Genomic DNA, 23,574 nt, shown 5'->3' on the forward strand with positions numbered 1-23,574 from the left:
AGATAAACTACATATCAAAATTGCCCTGGGCAGAACAAAAAATGGAATAAGAATTAAAAAACCCTTAAAGGTGCAAGGGGAAAAAAGGCAGTGGTTCTTGAAGCAGACTAGGAGATAATGGGATCCTCAAGTATTGGTGGTTGTGGGCGCATAGAGCCAATCTAGGAAAAGCTGTCCTAATGTTTCTGACGGGGTGGGAGGCATTTTCTCATGTTGAAGGTAATCGACTTCAAAAAGTAGCAGTTGGACAATTGGCCAGACTATGCTCCAGTTGACGGGAGCATTGGCGCGCTGTTTTATTGGTCGGGTTGGAAGCTGGTTCAACAGGTGAGAAATGGGATCAGAGATGTCGTGTGGCAGCTGTAGACGGTTGTGCATATTGAGGCATTCGATGGCATGGTCTTTCGTGAGAGTGCGTGATGGGTGATGCAGGCAATGGGCGGAATAGTTGTTTGGAAGCCAGCCCAGCCTATATCTAAGGCAGCGACTACGTTCAATAAAAGGCATGGGAAGCCAAAGAATAGGGTCAAGAGAGATGGTTGGACGGCAGCATTTAATCAGTTTCGAGTGAGGCGCGGAGCGTGCTGCATTGAGATTATCTTGACGGTATGCATCGATGGCCTGTCGTAGCGTTCGGCTATCGTTGATGGACGGGTTGCACTTCCAGATTGGATTCGCCATTGACAGTTGGTACCATAGGGTATGGGAGATCATACGTTTAAAGAGAGGTTTTTATTGACAAAATATTTTCTTTAAAACCCAGTGGGCACAATGTTATATAAAATTGCCCGGGGCAGATCCGACTGTTTATAAAGTATCTAAAAAGCCCTTCAAGATCAAGGGTAAAAACGAGTTTATCACAAGGTTGAGTGATTATGGGGAGACATCCATTGGAGCAGTAAAGATCCTAGAGCAGCATCCAAGGGTGGGGGTTCTTTGACGTGGAATAGATAGTCAAGCTCATATAGTATGTAGCAGAGGATCGGCCATAGGTGTTCCCATTGACGTTTTATCATAAGTTGTCTTGGCGGGTGGTTAGGTAGCTGATTTAGAAGATACGAAAGGGGATCTTCTATTTGCTGTGGTTGCTGCAAACGCGAGTGCATATGCAGGCATTGGATTGAGTCTGTCTTTGTTAACAATGCTGAAGGGTGCCGGATGCAGTAGGTGGTGTTACCACTAGGTAATCAACCAAGTCGCCAACGAAGACATCGACTTCTTTCTTCTCTTGTCATAGGAAGCCATAGTATGGGATCTAAACTTACTGTTCGGCGGCAGACGGAGATGAGCTTAGAGTTTGTTGGGGCGCTTTGCATTGCTTGTAAGGATTCTGTACGAAAGTCTCTCAGGGACTGTTTAAGATTTTTCTGATCCATTGTCTGGGCGTTTTCCTTTGTTCTTTGCCAGAGAGGTGTACGAGATAGCTGAATCCAGATAGAAGAGCTATTTGGTTGTTGTACATATGGCAGCAGTAGGGACAGTAGGGCATCATCTGGGAGTGTTTGTGATCGTAACAGGAATTTAGCCTGGAGAGTGTAGGCTCTTTCTCGCATTGAGGGTAAGTTGGCTAAGTGACGCATTATATTGACAGAGGATCGAATTGACCCACCAAATATCCTGCGAATGCATTTGTTCTGTACGTTTTCCAGTTTCATATGATTTGTCCTGTTCAGTTTGCTTATCGCCAATCCGTATTCCAGTTGAGGGCGGACCAGATGAGCGTAGAACCTGAGAGATAGTAGCTTATTAAAGCCGTTAGGGTTGACTCCAATCGACGATAAGGTGTTCATAGTAGCCAGGGCTTTGGTTGTGTTGATATGTATGAGCTCTTGAGTGTCCAGGTAACCACCGGGCTTGAAAGGAACTCCCAGATATGGGAAGGAATTGTTGCTTTGTAGTGTGGATCCATAAAGGAGATATTCCATCGTTGGTTGATCAGACGAAGCCAGTATTACACACTTGTCAGGGTTCCATCGGTAACCACGGGAGTAACTATGCTGTTCACATTTTTGAAGTAGGGATTGCATTTGGGAGTCTTCGGCAATCAAAACCACATCGTCCGCATGTAACAAACAGTTGATGTTCCGAGCCAATTCCAATGGCGGTAAATCATCCACTCTTTCTTGGGTTCGTAGTTGAGTAGGTAGGTCATTGATGTAGTATGAATACAGTAATGGCGACAGAATAGAGCCTTGTAGCACACCAGTAACTGGGCAAAAACGTGAGGACTTAGCATTTTGTAGCAGTATCTCTATTTCCACTTCATCAAAGAGACTCTTAAGTAACATAAGGAGAGCTGTCGGTACGTGATGGCGAATTATGTTCCAAATATGTTGTCGGTCCACCGTGTCATAAGCAGATTTAATATCCAAAAAAGCTAGTACTGGGTTGATGCGATGGTGTCGTCGTAATATATGGCATATTTCAGCCAGACATAGTGCTTGGTCTAAGGAGCTACGTGCAATACGAAAGCCTCCTTGGGCTATATCTATGGTGGGGCCGTTTCCGATAAGGTATTCCTTAAGACAAAATTCGAAGATCTTCCGAAATACAGAAGTCAGGCTGATTGGACGGTAGTTGCCTGGGTCGTCCGGAGGACCTTTCTTGTAGATTGGGATTGATTGTGCCACTCGCCATGTCTTCGGTGTATAGGACCAGCAGAGGCGGAATGAATACCATAGATGGGGCGTAATAATATCTGCAACGGGACGGAGCATCTCAATGCGAACGTCATCAATACCTGGAGCTTTCTTTGTGGGTAACGAGGTGAGGGCCGTTTGTATCAAATCTTTGTCGATAGGGAAATTTTCCAGACTGTAGGGAGCTGTCTCTTGGAGTGGAGAGTTGTTGGATGGACTTCGGTCTTCTGGGAGATTTCGTCCTGAAAATATCATTTCCATGTGGGTAGCCATCTTATTTGCTGCTTCTTGAGGTCCTGCTATGTTAGAAAAGGAAGGCTTTAAGTTTCGTCGTTTTTTTATTTTGCTAAACCGTGCAATGGCTTTAGTAAATTCCTTGTTTTCCATGGTTGAGCAGAATTGTTGCCAGGTTTCACGTTTGCGTTGATGTATTAATCTTCGAAGTTTGGCTTGGGTTTTTTGGTGGAGGATCCAGTAATGAAGTGCATTAACTCCAACAGCTTTACGCCATTTACGATAGTAGTGTTCTTTTTTGTCAAACGTGTTTTGCATCTCCTCTGTCCAAAAATGTTCCATCGTGATTGTTCTTGGTTGTGTCATACGGCCACAGACTGTATCCAGTGAGGTATATATCGCTTCACACATCGCTTGGTTCAAATGTTCTATCTCTTCGACGGCCCGTGTTCTATGTTGCGGGTCAGTGTGGCTATCCGGGGAGCAGGCAGTTAGTGTTTCATTGAAAGTTTGACGATAGCAATCAATTTTCTGAGGGTTTTTCAATTTGCTCAAATTCCATATCCTACGCTGAGGGGGCAAGGTAGTTGGGATTGTGGAAGCGGTATTGAAGTCAAGCGTCATGAATTTATGGTTTGAATCTAGTGACATGTCGTCCAGGATGGTTAGTGTTGGTGAGAGTAGCTCAGTATCACTAAAGAAATAGTCAATAATACTCCTTCCATTGTAAGTGATTGAGGTGGGTTGTCCATATTGCAGTCGGGCGTTCCAATTAACTAGATGATTAATTTGAATCCAATCATGCAGCAGCTTGCCACGGTATGTAAATGTCGAATCACCTGTGAGTGAGCCCATTCTCGCATTAAAATCACCGCATATGATAGTAGTGGTTGTGCCTGGCAATGAGGTTGGTATTTGCTCAAGAATGCTTTCTACTGTGTCGTTGGGTAGTGATGGGGGGAGGTATAAACAGTGGATAAGAAGTTTGTGCATTGTGAATGATAAAGTCTACTTAGCTAATAATGGTTGGTTTGTTGTGATGTGGTGGACTGGTAAGGAGTGGTTTGGGTTCACTAAAAGGGCTATTCCGTTTTGTCCACGGTAAGTTTTCCTACGGGTTCGCCATAAGTATGATATTGTTGCCAATGGGTGGGGTATCTATTGGGGGTTAAGAGCCACGTTTCTGTAACAAGTAAGATATGAGATTTTTCTGCTAAATTAAGAATAGGTGTGATTGCTTGTTTAGGTAGGCCTGTTGCTTTAAACAATGACATAGAGATACTAGTCATTATTGATTGTCCTCCTCGAATTCCAAATCCGAGGGGTATTCATTCATTTGTTCGTCGTTGTCTGTGATGAAAATATCGTTTTGAGTAGAGCTTTTGGCAGGCATGGTGGTCGTATAGGTTTCTTGGGATATCATATTTTGTTGGAAGAAGTATCTCGCTACTGCATATCTAACGGGAGTGCGAATGTAGGTGAGAGCACGATGGAGTCGTTGTTGATGAAGTTCTGTTGCTTTGGTCTGGCGTTCGCCATCTGATAGGGAGTCATACTGGGGATCTTTCAGTAACTTACCGTCTGTGGGATCAAAATTATCTGTAAGGTGTATTTTACATTTGCGAAGTTGGTCTTTGAACTCTTCGGCATAGTCATTGTGGACAAGGATTGCGACAATATTGCGGTCGGGGTAATGAATATCGAGGAGTCGGCTGTTGTTGATGCCTAAGGTGCGAAGTTTACTGCGAAGTTGTCCGATGGGTATACGTGCTTTTGTCGGAATGTACACGTATTGGAATCCTTGAGTTAAAGAAGGAGGCTGGAAATGACGAGCGGCGACTTCTTGACGGTGTACGCGTTTTTGGTGTTGGTGAATCTCTAGATTGCGTCTTAGGAGCGCAACTTGAGCTGGATCTCTCCAGGGAGGTAGTTGTTGGGTTGAAGTAAGGGGCATGCGTGGCAAGTATGAGTTAATGGGTGGTGGAGGCATCGCTCTAGGTGGTTGCGAAGAGTGCTGGGTGGTTGGTTGGTTACGGAGTGATGCTATTTCCTGCTCAGCTTTTTGTAGCTTTTGGCTCAATTCTTGTACCAATTTTGTAAGGTACGCTACTTGTTGTTGGGGGTCCTGGGGTGGGGCAGGGGAGTCCTCAGTGTGTGTGGGGATATCCTCGTCAATCGTTTCGACTGTTGTCTGGGTGGTTTCGGGCTGTTGGCTCTTCTTAATATGCTGAAGGATGGGTAGCATATTGGCAGCTTTAACTTGTCGGTTACACTGACTGCATTTAAAGACTGGTTGCGAAGGGTACGTAGGGTCTGAGCCCTTGCGGTGGTAGATCGTAAAGGCGTTACAAGCTGAGCAAAACAATGTTTACGATATTGTTCAAAAAGAGTGTTGAGTTCTATGAGTTGGCTTTCATAGAGTACGATACTCCTGGTGGCACGACTTGTATGTTCAGTCGTACATGGGTGAGAGTGGTAGTATAAACTTTGGTGGACTTTCTTTGTCTACGATAGTTATTATTTTTACAAAGTTTTCAGTTACTTTCCAAAAAAGGCAATTTTCAAAAAAAGTGTTGGAAAGCGGAAAAAAAGCTTGGGAGATCATACAGTATTTTCGCTTTAGATTCAGACTCTTTGAAAAAATATTCGGACTTTTTATTGGGAAAATTCATACTCTTTAAAGGAGTATTTTTAGACTTATCAATTGTTAAATTGGGACTGTTTACGAAGCTATCTCAGACCGATTTCTTTTTGCATGCATCTGTCCCAGTAAGTTTCAGCATGCCTGATCCAACCTTTACAATCATCAGGAGTAACTGTTTTGCAAGCTTCCGTTATACGCGGCGTCAAAGTATCGTTGCTGTCTAATGGGTTTCTTGAAATATTACTTTTGACCTTAGCCCAGCACTCTTCAATGGGATTAAGAAATGGCGAATAAGGCGACATAAATAGAGGTTTGTATCCTCTTTTGATAATAGCATCCACGATAAATGGGGCATGATGGATTCTGCAATTATCTAACAAGATATAGTAACCCTTTTTATCTGATCTGTCCAAAAAATCCATTACAATTTCTAAGAATTTTACAGTATGAAACGCAGTTGTACCCTTGGGAACAGGTTGGGTAGCAGTTACAACTTGAGCAGCCTTTCTTTTCTTCGTTTTAGGCTCAACAGAATATTGCTTCTGGAGAATTTCTAGGTCGCCTGCCTTCAAAGGGTTGACCTTGGTGAAGTTTATGTATCCCTCTGGCCATATACAACCGATGATGCTGACATTTATCCCTCGCTGTGTTTTCACCTTGACACTTGCAGGCTCACCTACTTTTGACCACGCTCGACATCTAACCATTTGGGAGTTGAACCCGGCTTCGTCCACGAAAACACAGTTCGTCATGAAATTGACGTCAGCCGCTCGCCATTTTTAAATTATGCTCGCGCGAAGCTCTAATGTCCTAGGAGCATCCCTTTCCGCAGTATACTTGCTGGCTTTTTTCAGAGAGAGGCGGCATTTTTCTCTAATGTGCGTATATAAACTGGATAGAGCAATCTTCTCAATTTCTGGGTATCTCTCAAGTAATTTGATTCTTGCTTCATGTAATACAAGGCAAGGATTTTCGTCGAAAAGCTCAATCAAGTATTTTGTATGCTCAGGAAATAGTTTTTTAGCAGTATTTCCATTCTTAGGGCCTTTCTTCTCGCTACGAGGTAAAATAGTACCGTCACTTTCATTTTACTCTCTTCTCATCTCAAAAGCTGTACTTCTTGGAATACCGCAAGCTTTTGCAGCTTTTGTTACGGGCATTCCTTCCTCCTGAATCAAATAAATGAAGCGCTTAATCTGGTCAGGCCCGTAGTTCTTGTAGGTCTTAGTGGAGATTTTGATCTCTTGGAACTCAACCGTTAACGAGGAGATGTCTTCATCCACTTTGCTTCTGGTTTCATTAAACCCTTCATCAGCATTGAAAGACTCGTCGTTAAGCTGAGGAACAACGTTCGATGTGATTTCCGACATGTCGACATCGTTAGTAACTGCAGCCTCGACGAGTGTTTCTAGTTCACCGTACTGAATGGCTAAGTCGTCAGTTTCCATATGGTCAACTGACTTATCAATCTCAGCAAGTACAGCTGCATATTCGAAATGAACGTAATCCATTGTTATTTCTTTGGCTCAGTACTTTTGTATGCTTTTATTCAGCAGAAAATAGTTTAGGAGTAGAGCCCTCGTAACTGTCCAAATTCATTCATAGAACAGTCCAAAATTAGTTTACAAAAATGTCCGAATTTGTTTAATATAAAGTCCGAATATTTCTTCAAAGAGTCTGAATCTGAAACGAAAATACTGTACATCAAATAAGCTAGGACAGCTACTCTTGGATTGGATGTATGCGCCCCCGATAATTACACCTTGATCGCTCCGTTATTCCCTAGTTTGCCTCTGATCACCTTCCCTTTTTCCTTTGCCCCGTTAAAGGTTTTTTAATTCCCTTACACTTTCCTTGAACCTCCCCGGGCAATTTTGATAAGTATTTATCTGTGTGCTCATTGGGTAAAATTTAATTGTAATAAAATATCTCTTTAAACGTACATCAAATAAGAGTTCGAATTTTAAACGTATCAGTGTTAAAACGTGTAAGCGGTCCATACAACAAAAAGCATTTTTCTGACGTCACTAAGAAAAGACGATTTACTGTAAATAGTACGTCACCAAAAATTTACCATTATTATACTCCTGGCATGTAAAAAAAAATTGTCTGCATTCTTTTACATATACTTTTTACTACACTTCTAGTAATCTTTTTATAATTAGCAACCAAATTCTTCTGGTAATTTCCACCACCTTCGACACGTTCAAATATAGTAAACTAATCTATTTTTCTTCCTTCACCTTGCACTATCTTATTAATAAATGATTAAAAGCTGGTTTGGGCAGCATGAGAGATGCTTGGGATTAGTACGTTTTGTCTTTTATTTAAAAGCTTTACTGAACGCTCTTGAGACTGCTCCTATGATGGAAACTTTCAACAGTTGGAAATCTTGAAAACAGGTTCTTTCATGTGCCTGGAATGCTTGGGATTAGTACGTTTTGTCTTTTATTTAAAAGCTTAGCTGAACGCCCTGAGACTGTCCCTATGATGGAAAACTTTCAACAGTTGGAAATCTTGGAAACAGGTTTCCAGATAGTTCATGCCACATACTCTCCGTGTGCAAAGGCCTCCAGATAGCCTATGCCACATACTCTCCGTAGGTAAGGGACTTAAAAATAAATCGGATGAAATTGCATTCAACAATAAATTCGAGCAAGCCTTATTTTCCAATACTGACCCGCCGCATATACTGAAGAATGGTCACAATCTTAGCAAAAGCTTCAAGAGGTTTCAAATGAAATCATATCAGGAAGCAAGATCTTCTGGTTTATTTGTTCATGCCAGTATTCATGAAATATTGTAAGTAGGCTTCATATGCATCATTCATTGGTACAGATTCTAATGGCATAAATTTAGATCTTTATATCACACAATATTGTTGCGAAAAGACCAGCATAACCAAGCGATGTCAAACTTAACTGGACTCGAAAATATTCAAGAATTTCATACGGAACTCTTAAATAAATATGTTAACCAAGATATAATGATATAAAAGAATCTATTCATTGAACTAATCAACATCTTCAAAGTGAGTACCCTATAATGACATCTGACTTATTTTGACAGCTTAGAGCGTAATAACAAATTTGATCGTAAAGCACTTAAAGTAAACTTACATAATTTATACGAAGCTGCCAATTCATGAATTCCAAGATAATTGATTTATTGATAAACCTGTAAGCACGACATACATGACCCAATGAATTACTTCTGTTTGGAGGTCTAACATGTAAAGCATATTATAAACAAGTTACCCAGCAATATCATCATAGATGAAGAAGTCGAAGAATTTGAACTAATAACCAATTATCTTGATATGGTCATCAGTCCTATATTCCATGATCCCCAAAAGAAACCGCTGTACAGATGGTAGGTACAAACGTAAAGATTATCTGATTAAATATGTACGCTAACAGTTTTTCTGTAACTAGACTAAATAAAGCACTAATACTGTTAGCACACATCTAGATTTGCCCAGACTATGCATATTCGGCAAGGATACCATTGACAATGAAGATGTGGAGAATGTTGCCTTATTGTAAGCAGTTGGTAAATATAGTGTTAATCGCTATTGCAAAATAGATTTACATATAGTTTTTCATAATATAGGACATCGTGTGATCGTATATCTGTACCAACAACATGATGGTGGTTTCTATTCTGCGTTTGAGGTTACGGGTATTGAAGTTCCTAAATCAATCCTTGAGTTCCCTGGTTTCATTATGGAATTGGATGAAATCAAACGCTTGATCAATCTTTATGAGCTCTTCTGTGCTACGAAGAAGGACAAAACAATTTCCAAGCGCAAAATACCCTCATGAAACATATATGAGATGAACACAATCATCAATACCCACAAACCCAAGAAAATAAAGACCTCACTTGAATTTTGATTACCTTTTTCTTTTCTTCCATCAGCTTTTACCCTTTGTAAACAATAACATACATTTGTACAAGCAGCCAGAATATTATGTACTCTTTTTTTTTTTTGTTACCAATGCTTTTCGTTGACTGTCAGCGATCTTTTTCTGTTCTATTTACGTACTATGTTGATTCGGTAAAGGAAGAAATGTAAGACACATAAAAAAACATTGTTAAAACTGTGGATTGATTTACTAAGATCAATAGTAATCAATTAAAAGTTAATGTTCGACAGAGAACAAATAGTGAAAAGCACGAGCTTATTTATACCTTTCTATTGACCATGGAAACTGCTTAGCAAGTGAGTTTAACCAACAGTGAAATGTCACGATTGTGTAGAGCTTGCTGTCAACCTTGACAATAAATTATCATAGTTGATCTTGGACCTTGTTGACACAGATTCAGCTAGCATTTCCAGAAATTACGCAGAATGGCACGGTAAATGCATAAAGAGCATAGCTCGACTTTTCAGAAAATCATTTAGACTACTAGGCCAAAATGCAAAGGATATCTATTATTTTATATGTGGTAGGGTAGTAGTTTTTAGAATTATGGACAGCTGCATGTATCTCATATTCGCGCATCTCCGTTCGAAACCCCAGCTTGTTTTGAATTTTTAGTGGATAATCTGAATTTTATTTGGAGACGTTTCTAGGTAAACCAGGATACGAATTGAAATATCCTATGAGACCAGATAAGATTTCTTAGGAGACAAAAATAAAATAAAAACTTCATCTTAACAAAACTTCTCTATCTAAGCATCTGTCCCAAAAAGTTTCGGAGTGTCTGATCCAACCTAAGCAATCTTCTACAGAGACTGAGAGGCAGGCTTGCTTAATTCTAGGAGTTAAGGTATCATTGGAATCTAAAGGGTTTCGTCGAATGATACTTTTAATTTTGGACCAGCACTCTTCGATAGGATTTAGAAAGGGTGAATATGGTGGCAGGAAAAGAGGCTTGTATCCACGTGAATTGATTGCTTTCACGACAAATTCAGAATGGTGTATTCTGCAATTATCCATAACAATGAACATATCCTTTTTGTTAAGCTGATCCAAAATATCCATTACACTCTCGACAAATTTAACAACATGATATGTGGTAGTCCCTTTCCTAAGCTTCGGTTTTTCGTCATTGTCTCGTTTCCGTTTTTTCTCACTTTGGAATTCCTTCGAAATGATTTCGGCCTCCTTGACTGTCATAGGCTTAACTTTTGAAAAATCGACAATACCGAAGTGAGAGATACAGCCTATGATACTTATATTCAAACCCTGTTGAGGAAATACTTTCACGTTTGCTGCTTTCCCAACTTTCGACCATGCGCGATTTCTGATTATATGCATATTGAAACCAGCCTCATCCATAAATACACAATTTGTTTGAAAATCGACGCCTGCAGCCTTCCATTGTGTTATGACACTGACACGAAGGTCAAGTGTTCTAAGTGAGTCTCTTTCAATAGTATATTTGAATGCATTTTTCAAAGAAAGAGCACATTTCTCAGTTATATGCTTCCATAAACCAGAAATAGAGATAGTAAAACCCTCAAAGTTACTAATCAATTCTAGACGGACTAAGGAAAGAGTAAGTGACGGATTTTCGTCAAATAGTTTCAAAATGAAAGTAGTGTGCTCAGGCGAAAACTTCCTGCTGGACATCGTTCGTTTCTTTAATTTATCTACTGTAGGGTTTAATGGGATTATAGTACCATTACTATCGTTGAACTTCTTAACTAACTTGTATGCTGAGCTGCGCGGAATCCCTGAAAGTAACGCGGCTTCTGTGACACTTTTGCCTTCTTGCAAAAGATAAAACATTTTCTTAATTTGAGAGGTATTATACCCTCATCGTTGTTTCGTCTCCTTGATATCAAGCGTCTCCATATGCGATTGCAGCTCATCAACTACGTCAGACATCTCAACATTAGGAGGCTCTGCAGGCTGTTGTGGTTCACCATACTGAACCAGTGTTTGAATATCGTTGTAATCAATATCCATTTCATTAGATTTATTGTCTGCTACATAATAGCCTTCCTTAACGGGGTTAAAGTGAATAAAATCTTCCATAATGCAGTTGTTGGATTAGAGATTGAAGGGTAGTCTCGCTCGGTAAAAGTTTGATTTTGTCTCTTAGGATATTTCACTTCGTGTCCTGGTTTACCTAGAACGTCTCCCAGATTATCCACTAAAAATTCAAAAGTGTCTCGTACGGAATTAAAAACACTGTAGCAGATGAAAGTGAACCCACAGTCAAAGAACGAAAACCAATATTTCCTAACTGGACCTTCAATCCCCGGATTGTGAGGATTTTTTTCTTTATTCATACTAAGCTAAGCCGAACAATTTCAGCTATGCATTCATCTTGTGCTCATTGTTGATAAAATTAGTAACTCTTGGTTTTTAATGTGCAGAATTATGCGCAAGGCCTTTAATGAACATTATTCAGAATTTTGGTTCTTATTTTGAATAGTACGAATAGCCAACCCCTAGTTAGCATAATATGGCCAAATATGGACGTAAGGATTTCAAATGTATTATATCACCTAGCCATTCTGTTTCAAAAGCTGTATCTCTGGAGGCAGGAAAAATCTCGAGAATCTGAATTATAGTAGATCGCCAAAGATCGTCTATAGTGATTTAAATGTTCGTACATTTTGATTTATATGAGTTGATCCTTTGCTTAAGTAATGTACATCTTTGGCTAGGGTTCAGTACACTTGTACCCTGGTTTTTCCTTTAAATATCGCATATTAAGTCTTACATTTTGATAGTATCTCATTGTTTACAATTGATATTCACATTGTACCTGAAATCCATCAGTCATTGTCAAATGCAAGGCAAACAGTTCGATAGCAACGAATGAGCTGCTTTTAGCAACACAGTTTCAAATGACAATTATCTCAAAAATGACTATATTCAAATTTTCTGTAAAATAGAGAAAAAAATGCTGTGGAAATGAAATAAATCAAATAAGATGAATATATAGTAATAAATGGAAAGTAACAAAATTACATAACGAAAGCAAAATCGAGCACATTGGCAAGTACATCCTATAATAAATTTTTACAACTATTTTTCGTCGTCTAATCCATGCACACCATAATCTAAGACAATCAGTTGCGTCCGATGCTCGCTAATAGTAATTAACCAAAAGATGAACATGTAAGTGATGTAGCTATAGTCACTGTGATACAGTGCTCATGCAATTACAACTTACTTTTTCACAGCTGCTATGCATCTTCTTTCATCAAATGCAACCCTCCAGACGCCAGTCACATCTTCAATTAAATCATACATGAATTTACCCGTTTGAGTGTCCCACATCTTAACACCACCCTCAGAGCCGGAAACAATTTTGTATCTATCGTGCTGAAATGATGTTATGGGTCCTTGGTGGCCATGATTTCCCGCCAAAATATGAAGTCTATCACCAGTAGCAGGATCCCATATTCTTAAAGTGGCATCTGCAGCTGCACTAACTAAACTATCGCCTACCAATCCTAACAAGCCGACCAAAATAGCATGACCTATAGATAAGAAACGTATGTTGTGACAATAGAACTGGTAAGCCCGGGCAAGTAATTTGAATCATGTATATGAAATTTATAATACCCTGTAGCACGAACTTGCATTCGCCAGAATCAATATCCCATATACGAATAGTAGCATCTAAACTTCCGCTGACACAATGTCTACGCTTACGATCAATAGCGACGCAGTATACTTTCATAGTGTGCCCTTTAAGGACGTGGTTTTTCTTTCCGGTACTCAAATTCCAAACAATAACGTTATTATCATAGCTACCACTCACTAAGATATTACCATAAATCGCTAAATCCCTCACTGAGTTTTCATGTTCAACCAGCTTATACTTCAAAAATCGTTTTGATATAACGTCATCGTCAAGACTTGTCGATAAAGGCACAATCGGTTCAGTTTCAAGGTTCGGTAACCTCCACACACGAATTGTCATATCTCTTGAGCCACTAATAATGATCGGTTCCTCGGGTTCTATCGTGGACGACCCATCAGGTTGAATAATCTCCATAGGCATCACGATCTTCAAACAACGCACTGTACTTGAGTGACCCCTTAAAACAAATCGGCATATTCCCCTTTCAATATCCCAAACTCGTACTGTCCTGTCAATGGATCCTGTAACTAACATATTGCCCACGTACTGTAGGGCCCATACGCCACCATCATGACCTTTCAACACACGTTTTAGCTCGCCCGTGTTAATGTCGTATACATTGATGCTGTGATCATCGGATCCTGTCACTATCTTCTCGTTATCGAACTGTAGACAAGTCACTAGATCCTCTTCGTGGCCTTCCAATAACATTTTCTTATATCGGTTCTCACGCCAGTTGCGACGTATGATAGTATGACGGCGAACGATCTCCTTATAACTATAGGTAGCTCTTTCTTTTGCAGAAGGTGTATACTCGGACTCGATCATTTTCATTTCCCAAATGTTTGAAGGATATGATGACTCCTCAATTATTGACTTCCATTTCTTATTCACGGCAGAAGCTCGACATAAAGAGCGAATATCTAAATATGTAAGAATCCTGCGAGCGATGTCGATAGGCAGGTCATTAATGTAATCTCTTTTCAGTGTTTCCTCAATTATGTCGTTTGCTTTCCGAAGAGTATTATGTGGCGACCTCCTTAATAATTGAAACATAAGATAGGACTGAATCTGTTCCGGAAGCTTATCAAATAAAGCAATAAGAGAAGACGGTTCATAAATTTGATGCTGTTGTTCTAAATAGTGAACTAAAGGGAAAGGTATAGCGTCACTAGGGTGTTGTAATGATGTTGGAGTTGTAGTCGATGAGTTATTCCTTTTCTTAAAAACATCGTGTACGGTATCTGGGAGTTTTGTGGTGGGTTCTGGTGCTGTTACATCCATAGACTCTATATCGATCGTGTCATCGTTATTTTTATTATTTTGTACATCTTCCTTCATGTTTGACGATGATATAGTAGCAGCAGCCACTGTTGTTTCACTAGGAATTTCCTGTAACGGCGTGGATGACCATGGGTCGTTATGATCAACGTCTGATACAGGTGAAGGCAAAGCTGAATTCGGACTATCAGGTATAATATCAAGCATGGTTTCGGTTATTGGATACGTATTGGGACCAGGTGAATAAGCATTTGTTGAATTTGCTTCAATAGAAATAGCTGGTATATGTAAAGTTGCAGTATTCATGCCTGTTGGCTGTACTATGGAACTGCGATTGACGATATCGAATTCTGTTCGTTTAAAACTTCTTTCATCATCCCAGATTGAAGCTGGTCTTTTCCTAGTTGATGAAGCCTAATAAGCAGAGAAATATGCGCATACAAATGTCATATTAGAATATTCTTTAGATATGTAGTTCTTGCGCAAAGTGCTTCAAATACCTGAATTTCCTCGAAATACGCAGGAATCCCATCGACTTTGAAAACAAACTTTTTCAGTAAGCCAGGAGTGGTTGAATTTTTCAAAGGGTATACTTGCGGGTCAAGAAAATATGGGGATTCAAAGTTTAATGACGGAAGTGTGATTTGATTCAAAGCTGATGAAGTAGGTGCGAGGAGTGAAATGGGTGTTGTAGGGTTTGTTTCAGTATTTGCAAAGTTAAATTGGGTATGTTGCAAGGGATGTCGCTGAGTGTTGGAATCAGAAGTGCTGTCTTGATGAGAACTATTCATATGAACAGACTGTCGACTCGGGGAAGGCAAAGGTGAAGACAACTGTATATCAGCTATTGACAGTGGTATATTTTGTAAACTTCTCATTTAAATTTGATATTTTTTTTTTTTTTTGTAGATAATTTTCTTGTATTTCCCTTTTCTTTTCGAGACAAAAGAAGGAAATTGCTGCTCCCCAGAGATTATCAATTCAACAAGCAAAAAAAAATAAATAAGTCTTTTTCGAATCTTAACAAAAATACAAAAACTATTAAGAATAGAGGATCAGAGTGTAGGAGGAGGAAAGGAAGCTTAAAAGGAAACTTGCGGAAGAGGGGGGATCATGAAAAATGAAAATAAAATTTGGTGTGCATTTAATTCTGTGGAGCGATTGGGACTCTGTTGTTTCGCATTGTAGTAATGTGATACTTGAGAACAACTTCATTTATTGTAAAAGTGGGAAGCAAAAGTATATAATTAAAATGTAGATCTCGCTCTTAATAGCATTCTACTTTGACATCTCTTAAGTAGGCTGTAACATTATGGGGTTCAGACCACTAAATGTATATGAGGAAGGCGGTGAATTCAGTGTCCAAATATCATAAATCAAATACAACTTACGTCAATAGGCCCTCTAGACCATTCTGCTGTACCAGGTTCGATGCTTCCATCCCATAGGCCGAATTGGATCCTTCTATATTAAAGCAAAAAAAGAAGATTAAAATGTCGGCAATAGTTTATTCTTTAGTAACGGACACTTACGCTGGTTCTGATGGAAATTTGCAAAGGCCGGCGCTATCGCAGGTATCTTTTCGCATTTTTGTCCTTATCAGTTTGTCATCAACAAGCCACTCTATACTATCCGGTTTCCAATCAATTGTATACTTGTGAAATTCTTTGTCTACATCACCTCCTGCAACAGTATGAAAACCACCGTTCACGGTGAATTCCTTCGATGGTCCCCAAAAGTAATTCGTCCTAATACCCCAGAAAGAATGTGAGCTTTTCCCAATGAAATACTCATACATAAGAGTTTGAGTAACTTACTGGACAGTTCGAACGTCTCCCCCCAAAAATTCAAAATCAATTTCATCCCCTCCATCAGCCAGCAATATGAAAGCAGTGACAGAGCCGCCTGCACCTGCAGAGCGAACTGTCGCAGATATCTTTCCAAACCTTATATAATCCGTGGCGTTTAAAGTAGGTCCACGGCCACCAATCACATTATAAGGCATATTGACTAAAACAGAATTGCGGATGGGTAAAGTTGTAAATTATAGGTTCCCCTCAAGAAGCCATGAAAACTTGTACCTTTCAAATCCATTTTCCGAATATATTGACTTGGTGGCATCAAAAACATCTGTATACCATCTGGGCCTACATCATAAGTGTCCTGTTTACTATGCTCCACTTGCCATCCCCTTACATCTTTGCTGAAATCTACATGAAAACTCTTGCATTCCTTATTCCTGCCGTTATTGTTATTATTGTTGTTGTTCGGTTGTTGAGGCATTATGGGTACTTGATGCAGCATTCTATTTACTTTGTTTGTCGGTAATGGCGCGTAAAGAACAGAAGAAAGAACGGGATCATCTCTGGTCGAGTCTGCATATTCCTTCACGAATTTGTCTACTTCTTCGTTCGTATCACGAGCAGCATTCATTGCATAAATGCATGACACGAAGAAAAGGATGTAATAGGTATGAAATGTTATCCGCATGCTTATTTTAAAACAAAGGATAGAAGTGTAGAGAAATAGAGAAATGATAGTAAATAAATAAAAAAAAAAGGGCAAGAATGAGAATAACAACCGAACTGCTGTTTTAAAATGGTATCCTAAAATAACATATATAACATACCTCAACTGTAAACAATTTATATACAGTTACTTTACACTGAAGGCTACTTCCTCAGTAGCTACGAAACGATTTGTAAGTTTGAATCAACTGGTCCATAATGTTCGCTTCTTGTCTCAAGCTGCAATGTTTCCAACATTCGCCTTCTCAGTCCTTTCATGTCATAAAAACTATGCATACCAAATGAATGTTTATTTATTTACTTCCAGTCGAGATTCGGAAATTTTTTAGGATACTAGGAACACATCAATTCACCAGAATGCCTTTAGGGATAGGGTTGCAGGACAATGTCATTTTGGTTACGTGTATTCAATTCGAACAAGTTATGCAATACTGTAGGTACAATATACAATGCTCTTTAATCGTAACAGAAACGACAAGTCCCGGATTCCCATCAAATGACTATAAATATTAATTAGCCGTTCATATGTATTGCAACTTTCCCCAAATGGCAAAAGAAAGCAATTATTACGAGTATGTTTACACTAACGTCAACAGCAATCAAATATTACAACGAAATCCTGATACAGATGTAGCATATATCCAAATCGGAAATGAAATAAAAGAATTTGCTACAGGAGGACCTTATACTGTGGGTGCTGCTATAGATGTCTACGTTGGCGATGTATGGGTAATGGCGGGTCAGAGTAACATGCGCGGTCATGGGTGGCTTCAAGATCCCTATACGTTAGAAGATTTGACCGTACCTGCAGAGAAGGGAATCTCCTTATTTAACTCAAGCGAAGTTTGGACAATTGCAAGTGATCCATCTCATCAGCTTTATCTTTCACCGAGATCGGTGCATCATACTTTACCAGATCCCACTGTTCGCGAACCAGGAATCCTCAAGTACAGGGGTGCGTCTTTGGGGTTAGCATTTGCAAAAGAATATATACTGTGGAGTAAAGAGCATAGGGATAATAAGAGTGTACCTGTTGGCTTGGTTGCCTGCGCTCACGGTGGAACAACACTGGCTGACTGGAAAAGGCCCAACGTGTTAGACAGAGACACTGCTGATACAAGTCTTTATGGCGCCATGCTACATAAAATTCGGAAAGTAGGTCGGATTGCTGGTGTGCTATGGTATCAAGGCGAATCAGATGCTACAACTTTTGAGGCTGCTAAAACGTACGCTGCTACATTTACCAGATGGCAGAAAGACCTGCAAATGGACGTTCAAAATGATAGCCTTCCTATAGTGTTCGTTCAAATTGGTCCCCATCGTCTTGATTCAGCAGAAATGAAGGAAAATTGGTGTATAGTACAACAGCAACAATATAGCCTATTTTCGGCTAGGAAACATACTGCTGGAGTTACAAGTATTGACTGCGCTTTGGACGATCGTCTTCATCTATCCGCTAAAGGTTTGACAAAAATAGGCAAAAGAATGGCCGAAGCATCTATGCATGCTAAAGAAGGAAATGGACCTCTTTTGGCTTTCCAACTCATGTCATATCAATATGCACTCAGTTCTGATCGTGTACTTTGTGATAAGGTTGCACCTGCACTTTATCTATATTACAACATTGAGGAGACTAATTTGAAAAAAGCTTGGTTAAAAAATACCGTAGAAGAGGTTTATGGATTCTCCATCGAGTCTGAAGAGAAGGGCGTCCAAATTTTAACAGCCACAATGAACCATAAAACAACTTCCATCCGTTTGGTGCTAACCAAAAAACCCGAAAAGCCGATTTATGTGAGTTATGGAATAAATGGAGTAGGAGTCAATGTTACTCTGGGAAGATTCACATTGCCAGCTTTTTATCGCCTCAAGATTATGCCCCTGGATACAAATAACCCAACGGAACTTACTCCCGTTCTTGACTCGAATTTCGTTCTAAATATAGAGAACGAACATAATATTACTGTGCGCCATTAAACTGGTCCTTTATGAAGGTTTACAATCTTCAGTGTATTAGACGAACAAAATGAAGAAATGAATGATTATATAGAGAGTTTACGTATTAACTTTCAAATTACACTTAATCTTCCCAAAATGGCACGCATTATATCATAAACTGGCTTTGACTGTTGAACTGCCGGAAGGAATGGAGTATGTGTTTGATTATCAACCATACAACTTTGCATCCTAATTTGGAAATTATAACGATAAATTATCTTGTTCCTTCTACTACGTTATTTCACTTAGTTGATTTTCGGAAAGACAGCAAAGGTAAAGAAAGTTCGAACGTTGAAACTACTTTTTTTTCGGCTTTTTACAAAGATATAATTCGTTTAATTCCATGAAAGAGGCTGCGTTTCATGTCACACTTCCTTGTTGACAAGCCTACAGTAACAGATTCAGATTTACTCCTCTTTGAATCCATATAGCGCTTGAACAGCATTCAAGCATATTGTTCATTAAATTATTAGCTGTTCTCAAACGCTGCTCAAATATTGATACTGCTTCGTTAATAAGATTCTTTTCAGTGCACAATAGATGTTTATCCTTCCCATTGTATCACCTTTGCGAGGGTTGCAGAATTTGGTAATTTCTGCTTTTTTTTAACGTTAAATTGTAGAAAGTTGACAGATACAGGCAGCGGGAAGCTGAACATTTCTTCCTCTAATCCAATGTTGGTCACTGATAGATCATGTTGCTGTAGTCTAAATCGACCTACTTGATCCTATAAAAAAAGAAAGAGAAAACCAACACGACCAGCTTGTCCGTCATCAATATTATAATGTTTATCAATGAGTTAACAGCCATTTAGTCACATGGTGTGGAATTAATTTAAAGACGTGCTTCGTTGTTGATTCAATTTTTATCTAGATTAAGAATTAAAGGATTAAGAAATAAAGGATATGATAGTGAAGTAATGGGTAGCAGTATGCGCTTTTATGGCTATAAAGCACATCATTAGAGCATCAGAGAGTTGATATTTTCATTCAATATGATATCAGATACTGCAGTCATAACATGTTGTAATAATTGTGTATCTGTCGCATCTGTATTGTGTATATAAACTTGTTTGCTTGGATTATGATTTAGCCGTTGAAATCTTTGCTTGAAATAATCACTCGTTTCTTCAAAGCTTTTATCATCACCTGTGGGCATAAGCAGGGTGGAAACGTTTCATTAGAAAATCTCGGTTTTCCTCTTATCGAATGAACGTACTCTTTCGCTTCACATACCCTTAAAATCAGGAAACCATTTCGACACTGGCGAAACCAGGATTTTCTCTCTAAAGATGTCTATTTTGTTCAAGAATAAAATCATAGATGTGTTGATAAACCATGTCGAATTGCAAATGCTATCAAATAACATCAATCCTTCGTGCATCTAGTATGAAAGTAGTAATAAATAATAAATTAACGCAAGTTCCTCAGGTAACAATTTAGTCGAATTGTAATTGCAGGTTCTTACTTGATTCTACGTTCATCGTTTAACAGAAAATGCAAATTTCAGTTAAAACCAAATCAAGAAATTCAGAAAGATGTAGGACTAAACAGTACTTACCGAATCTCTATCTTCTACAAGGCATTGATCGTATCCACTTATTGCTACAACAAATAGAATAGCAGTAACATTTTCAAAGCAGTGGATCCATTTTTTACGTTCACTCCTCTGCCCACCCACATCAAACATGCGATACGTTAACGGGCCAATATGAAATATCGTCTCAACAATTCCTGACGTTTTCGCTCTGCATCGAATAATATCCTGATCTGTTGGCGAGTAACCGGGTTCCCAAAAACGGTCCAGTTGATCAAAAAAACTAACAGAAAAGTATAAGAATCGCACTTTCTAATGATACTTTGTCGTCGATCACAATAACCTACTATGATGCATTGTCGTGTAAAGCGAAACTATTTCCATGTTCTTTCGCTTCCCTCACACCCGCATCTGCCCATAATGATTTCAAAGGTTGTAAATAGATTTGAGGGTATGGTTGACCACGTTTCAAAGTTTCATGATTCTTAAATAATGTAATGTAAGCCTATAGTAGAAAGCAATAGTAAACGACACACCCAAATTGATATTGTAATAAATGGTTAGTTGACAAATTTCCCGTGGTTACATATTTCATGCATAAAATTCAGAATACACACAGAGTTTGATTCATGCTCAAAGGGTATGTTGAGTTGTTCCATCATTTCAAAAATAATCTGGATAGCCAGTATAATATTGGAATAAACAATTACTCTAAAGCTCTCTCTTTCTGATTCGTCGAAGCCATGAGCATGAATTAACTTCATCTGTTTTAAAACAGTTGATTTGCCCGATTCGCCAGCGCCTAATGTTAAAAGCGTAAGTATAAAGAGCCATGAATGAGAGTTGTTCCCCGATCATTACCCAGTAGCAATAATTTCACCTCTTGCTTCAAACGTTTCTCATCGGCTTTGATTTGTTTGTCAATGAGTCTATTTTTTTGAGCGTCAGGATTGGCATCTCTTTTATGAGTGAAGCTGACACAATTGCCCATAGTGGTAAAGGGGGAAGAAGATGAATGAATGAAGATGTACTGATCAAATCTCTGTAAGACAATAATTGAGACGGTCAGTACAAACAAAAAGAAATACAAAATAGAGTATGATAAAAAACGGTTATTAGAGAGAATTAAAAAGTCGATATGTTTCAGATGATCGTTTTCGAGAATACAAGAGAGCGATTTTATACAGAATATGGCCGCTTCCTTTAAAATAGTTTTCCTTTTAACAGATCATTTTACAATTTTTTCCCTCTCGATTTTCACAGCAGAATCAATAATGGGGGACGTGGATATGCCAAGCAGATCAGTTTCCGTTTTTATATCACTTATGGAGTTGTAAGCTCAAACTGTTCATTGCTCATTGTACCTACTCAACCCATCAAAACGAGTTACATGCTATTGTTATATATCATTGTTGTGATCCTTTTTTAAGTCTTTCAGTAATTTTTTCTGGACTATGATTCAACGATATGAGCACTTTCGCTACGACTTTGTTGAGACATTACTTCAAATTATAATAACCAGTAAAGAAAGCCTCTGCAATATTCTGACACAAGATGTAACAGACGCTAACCCTTACTTGAATTAGACGAAAAAAAATTCTTTTTCGGTTCCTCTACTTTGTGAAACCACCTTGCAGAAGGGTAAAATAAGTTTTGTGCTTCCTGTTCCTCTAAAACAGTCAAAAGTGCAGTAGAAGATCTGCAAGTTCTGTTTTTAGTGGCAAAAATGAAAAAAACATGTTTAGTTGTGCAACCAAAGAACGTAATAAGTCAGATCGTGGTGCTCTTATAATACTATTCATGGGATACCTGAAATAGATTAAGGTTAAGGGTCTTAAAGATCATCAAAAGAGAAATGAATTTAGCGGATGCTTCATGAAGACCGATCGTCAAACAAAGAGTTTATTTAGGTTAAGAAATGTGAGTTGAATTAAGAAATTGTGTTCGTAGGGCATATAATTTACACATATACAACGTATTAAAGAGCATATAATATAGACTGGGGCTTTAATAATTATAAGGAAAGGTTTTTCTCTAGTCATAAAGTTGAACGTTGGGCTGAATCAAACAATCATTCTTTGCTTTGACTCGACTTAAAGAAAGAATTCTACGGAAAGGTGTTTACTGCTTTATGTGATTTATCTTCTAGCTTATTTAAAGTAGCAGGAGACTGTGACAACGAAAGATTAGCGGTGTAGATAACAGAAGGCTGCATTGGAGAAGGAGAGGCTCGATCTGCTAGTGTTGCAGAATTACTGTTACTGTTAATGACAGTGATTTATGGAGGAATATGTTTAAATTATGTTTGAAATAATTACCAGTGGCAATGATGGTATTGTTGCGTTTATAATTCGATGAACTACCATTGATTGAGAGCGATCCTTGGTGACTACTTAGCCCATTTGGACCATAATAGGAATAGCGACATTCAACATATTGTGAATAATGATGCTGACGAGATCGGTAAGATAGATGAGTTCTGTAATGTTGCATCATATTGTCTTGACGCGAAAACTTGCTAGGGCAACCGGGATACAGACAATGAAAGTTCTTTTCGCCCGTATGAATTCGATTATGCCTCGCCAAATGCCCGCTGACAGATGTTGACAGATTACTTTATGAGTAAAAAACAACTTATACATTGCTATATAGTTTAATGTACCTCGTTGTAAAACCTTTTTGACAACCAGGTTCTGTACAGTAGTATCTCCTTTTTATACTATTGCTCCGCATGGTAGATTGCTGGTGTTGCTGCTTATCATCGTTTAATAAGCTTACTTGCCTACCTTTAGAGTTTGTAATGGATAAAGTGGTATGCGCCATAATGTATAAAAGATAGAAAGAAAAAGGTTTAAAAAAGGAAAGGCGAATAAAACTTTAATGAAGATAGTAGTTTTTTATTTAAATACTTTTCGCAGTAGTCCACCACACCAAAAATAGTTTTTTGATGTATGCTCCTTTTTTATAGATACACTTGATTAATTTTCTATTTACCTATAACGAGTTTTCATTTTACCCTCTCCTATGACACTTTTTCAAGTTACGCACGCACTGATCGCAATATTCCTCAAAAACCTGGTTATATAATGTAATACACAAAACCTGACCCTGGAAAGTAATCTCATCTTTATTACAAACAAGGAGAGGAGAGCATTAT

General features: G+C 38.7%; 8 protein-coding genes across 8 annotated transcripts; 2 read left to right on the plus strand and 6 right to left on the minus strand.

Annotated features, from left to right (window-relative positions):
* Window positions 1–126: 126 nt before the first annotated feature.
* BDF20DRAFT_828855 (uncharacterized protein) lies at window positions 127–681 on the minus strand (the record flags this gene model as incomplete). Its single annotated transcript, XM_053078273.1, has 1 exon — window positions 127–681. One exon carries the CDS (start codon window positions 679–681, stop codon window positions 127–129), a length of 555 nt encoding a protein of 184 aa, XP_052931418.1.
* Window positions 682–6,300: 5,619 nt separating this feature from the next.
* Window positions 6,301–7,360, minus strand: BDF20DRAFT_897541 (uncharacterized protein). The gene has a single exon (XM_053082555.1). The coding sequence runs from the start codon at window positions 7,026–7,028 to the stop codon at window positions 6,606–6,608; it is 423 nt and encodes a 140-aa protein (XP_052931419.1). The 5' UTR covers window positions 7,029–7,360; the 3' UTR covers window positions 6,301–6,605.
* A 590-nt stretch (window positions 7,361–7,950) lies between these two features.
* On the plus strand, window positions 7,951–8,548 carry BDF20DRAFT_897545 (uncharacterized protein). The gene is made up of 3 exons (XM_053082556.1): window positions 7,951–8,116; window positions 8,216–8,319; window positions 8,377–8,548. The coding sequence occupies exons 1-3, from the start codon at window positions 8,060–8,062 to the stop codon at window positions 8,510–8,512; spliced, it is 297 nt and encodes a 98-aa protein (XP_052931420.1). The 5' UTR covers window positions 7,951–8,059; the 3' UTR covers window positions 8,513–8,548.
* Window positions 8,549–12,801: 4,253 nt separating this feature from the next.
* On the minus strand, window positions 12,802–15,536 carry BDF20DRAFT_193212 (WD40-repeat-containing domain protein). Its single transcript, XM_053074891.1, has 3 exons — window positions 15,370–15,536; window positions 14,856–15,251; window positions 12,802–14,769 (listed from the first exon to the last, which is right to left on the minus strand). The coding sequence occupies exons 2-3, from the start codon at window positions 15,231–15,233 to the stop codon at window positions 12,925–12,927; spliced, it is 2,223 nt and encodes a 740-aa protein (XP_052931421.1). The 5' UTR covers window positions 15,234–15,251; window positions 15,370–15,536; the 3' UTR covers window positions 12,802–12,924.
* Window positions 15,537–15,622: 86 nt separating this feature from the next.
* On the minus strand, window positions 15,623–16,788 carry BDF20DRAFT_828853 (concanavalin A-like lectin/glucanase domain-containing protein; the record flags this gene model as incomplete). The annotated part of the gene is made up of 5 exons (XM_053078272.1): window positions 15,623–15,682; window positions 15,747–15,819; window positions 15,888–16,103; window positions 16,173–16,365; window positions 16,527–16,788. The coding sequence occupies 5 exons, from the start codon at window positions 16,786–16,788 to the stop codon at window positions 15,623–15,625; spliced, it is 804 nt and encodes a 267-aa protein (XP_052931422.1).
* A 641-nt stretch (window positions 16,789–17,429) lies between these two features.
* Window positions 17,430–18,860, plus strand: BDF20DRAFT_839717 (SGNH hydrolase-type esterase domain-containing protein; the record flags this gene model as incomplete). The annotated part of the gene is made up of 1 exon (XM_053079312.1): window positions 17,430–18,860. One exon carries the CDS (start codon window positions 17,430–17,432, stop codon window positions 18,858–18,860), a length of 1,431 nt encoding a protein of 476 aa, XP_052931423.1.
* Window positions 18,861–19,841: 981 nt separating this feature from the next.
* Window positions 19,842–21,408, minus strand: BDF20DRAFT_926578 (guanine nucleotide binding protein, alpha subunit; the record flags this gene model as incomplete). The annotated part of the gene is made up of 6 exons (XM_053084707.1): window positions 19,842–20,029; window positions 20,117–20,264; window positions 20,442–20,700; window positions 20,765–20,922; window positions 21,035–21,219; window positions 21,279–21,408. The coding sequence occupies 6 exons, from the start codon at window positions 21,406–21,408 to the stop codon at window positions 19,842–19,844; spliced, it is 1,068 nt and encodes a 355-aa protein (XP_052931424.1).
* A 1,475-nt stretch (window positions 21,409–22,883) lies between these two features.
* BDF20DRAFT_796458 (uncharacterized protein) lies at window positions 22,884–23,102 on the minus strand (the record flags this gene model as incomplete). The annotated part of the gene is made up of 2 exons (XM_053076279.1): window positions 22,884–23,010; window positions 23,080–23,102. Coding segments are annotated over 2 exons (150 nt in total), but the record flags the coding sequence as incomplete, so codon positions are not given.
* Between the last annotated feature and the right edge of the window lie 472 nt (window positions 23,103–23,574).

The sequence above is a fragment of the Mycotypha africana genome, assembly GCF_025528875.1.
Source record: "Mycotypha africana strain NRRL 2978 chromosome Unknown BDF20scaffold_13, whole genome shotgun sequence".
Taxonomy (NCBI): domain Eukaryota; kingdom Fungi; phylum Mucoromycota; class Mucoromycetes; order Mucorales; family Mycotyphaceae; genus Mycotypha; species Mycotypha africana.

Coding starts and splice junctions, on each gene's coding strand:
- BDF20DRAFT_897541 (XM_053082555.1), bottom strand. CDS start 7,028: ATGGATTACGTTCATTTCGAATATGCAGCTGTACTTGCTGAGATTGAT.
- BDF20DRAFT_897545 (XM_053082556.1), top strand. CDS start 8,060: ATGCCACATACTCTCCGTGTGCAAAGGCCTCCAGATAGCCTATGCCAC. Junction 8,117..8,215: donor GCCTATGCCACATACTCTCC/GTAGGTAAGGGA, acceptor CATATACTGAAG/AATGGTCACAATCTTAGCAA. Junction 8,320..8,376: donor GCCAGTATTCATGAAATATT/GTAAGTAGGCTT, acceptor GCATAAATTTAG/ATCTTTATATCACACAATAT.
- BDF20DRAFT_193212 (XM_053074891.1), bottom strand. CDS start 15,233: ATGAGAAGTTTACAAAATATACCACTGTCAATAGCTGATATACAGTTG. Junction 14,770..14,855: donor CGTATTTCGAGGAAATTCAG/GTATTTGAAGCA, acceptor TCTGCTTATTAG/GCTTCATCAACTAGGAAAAG.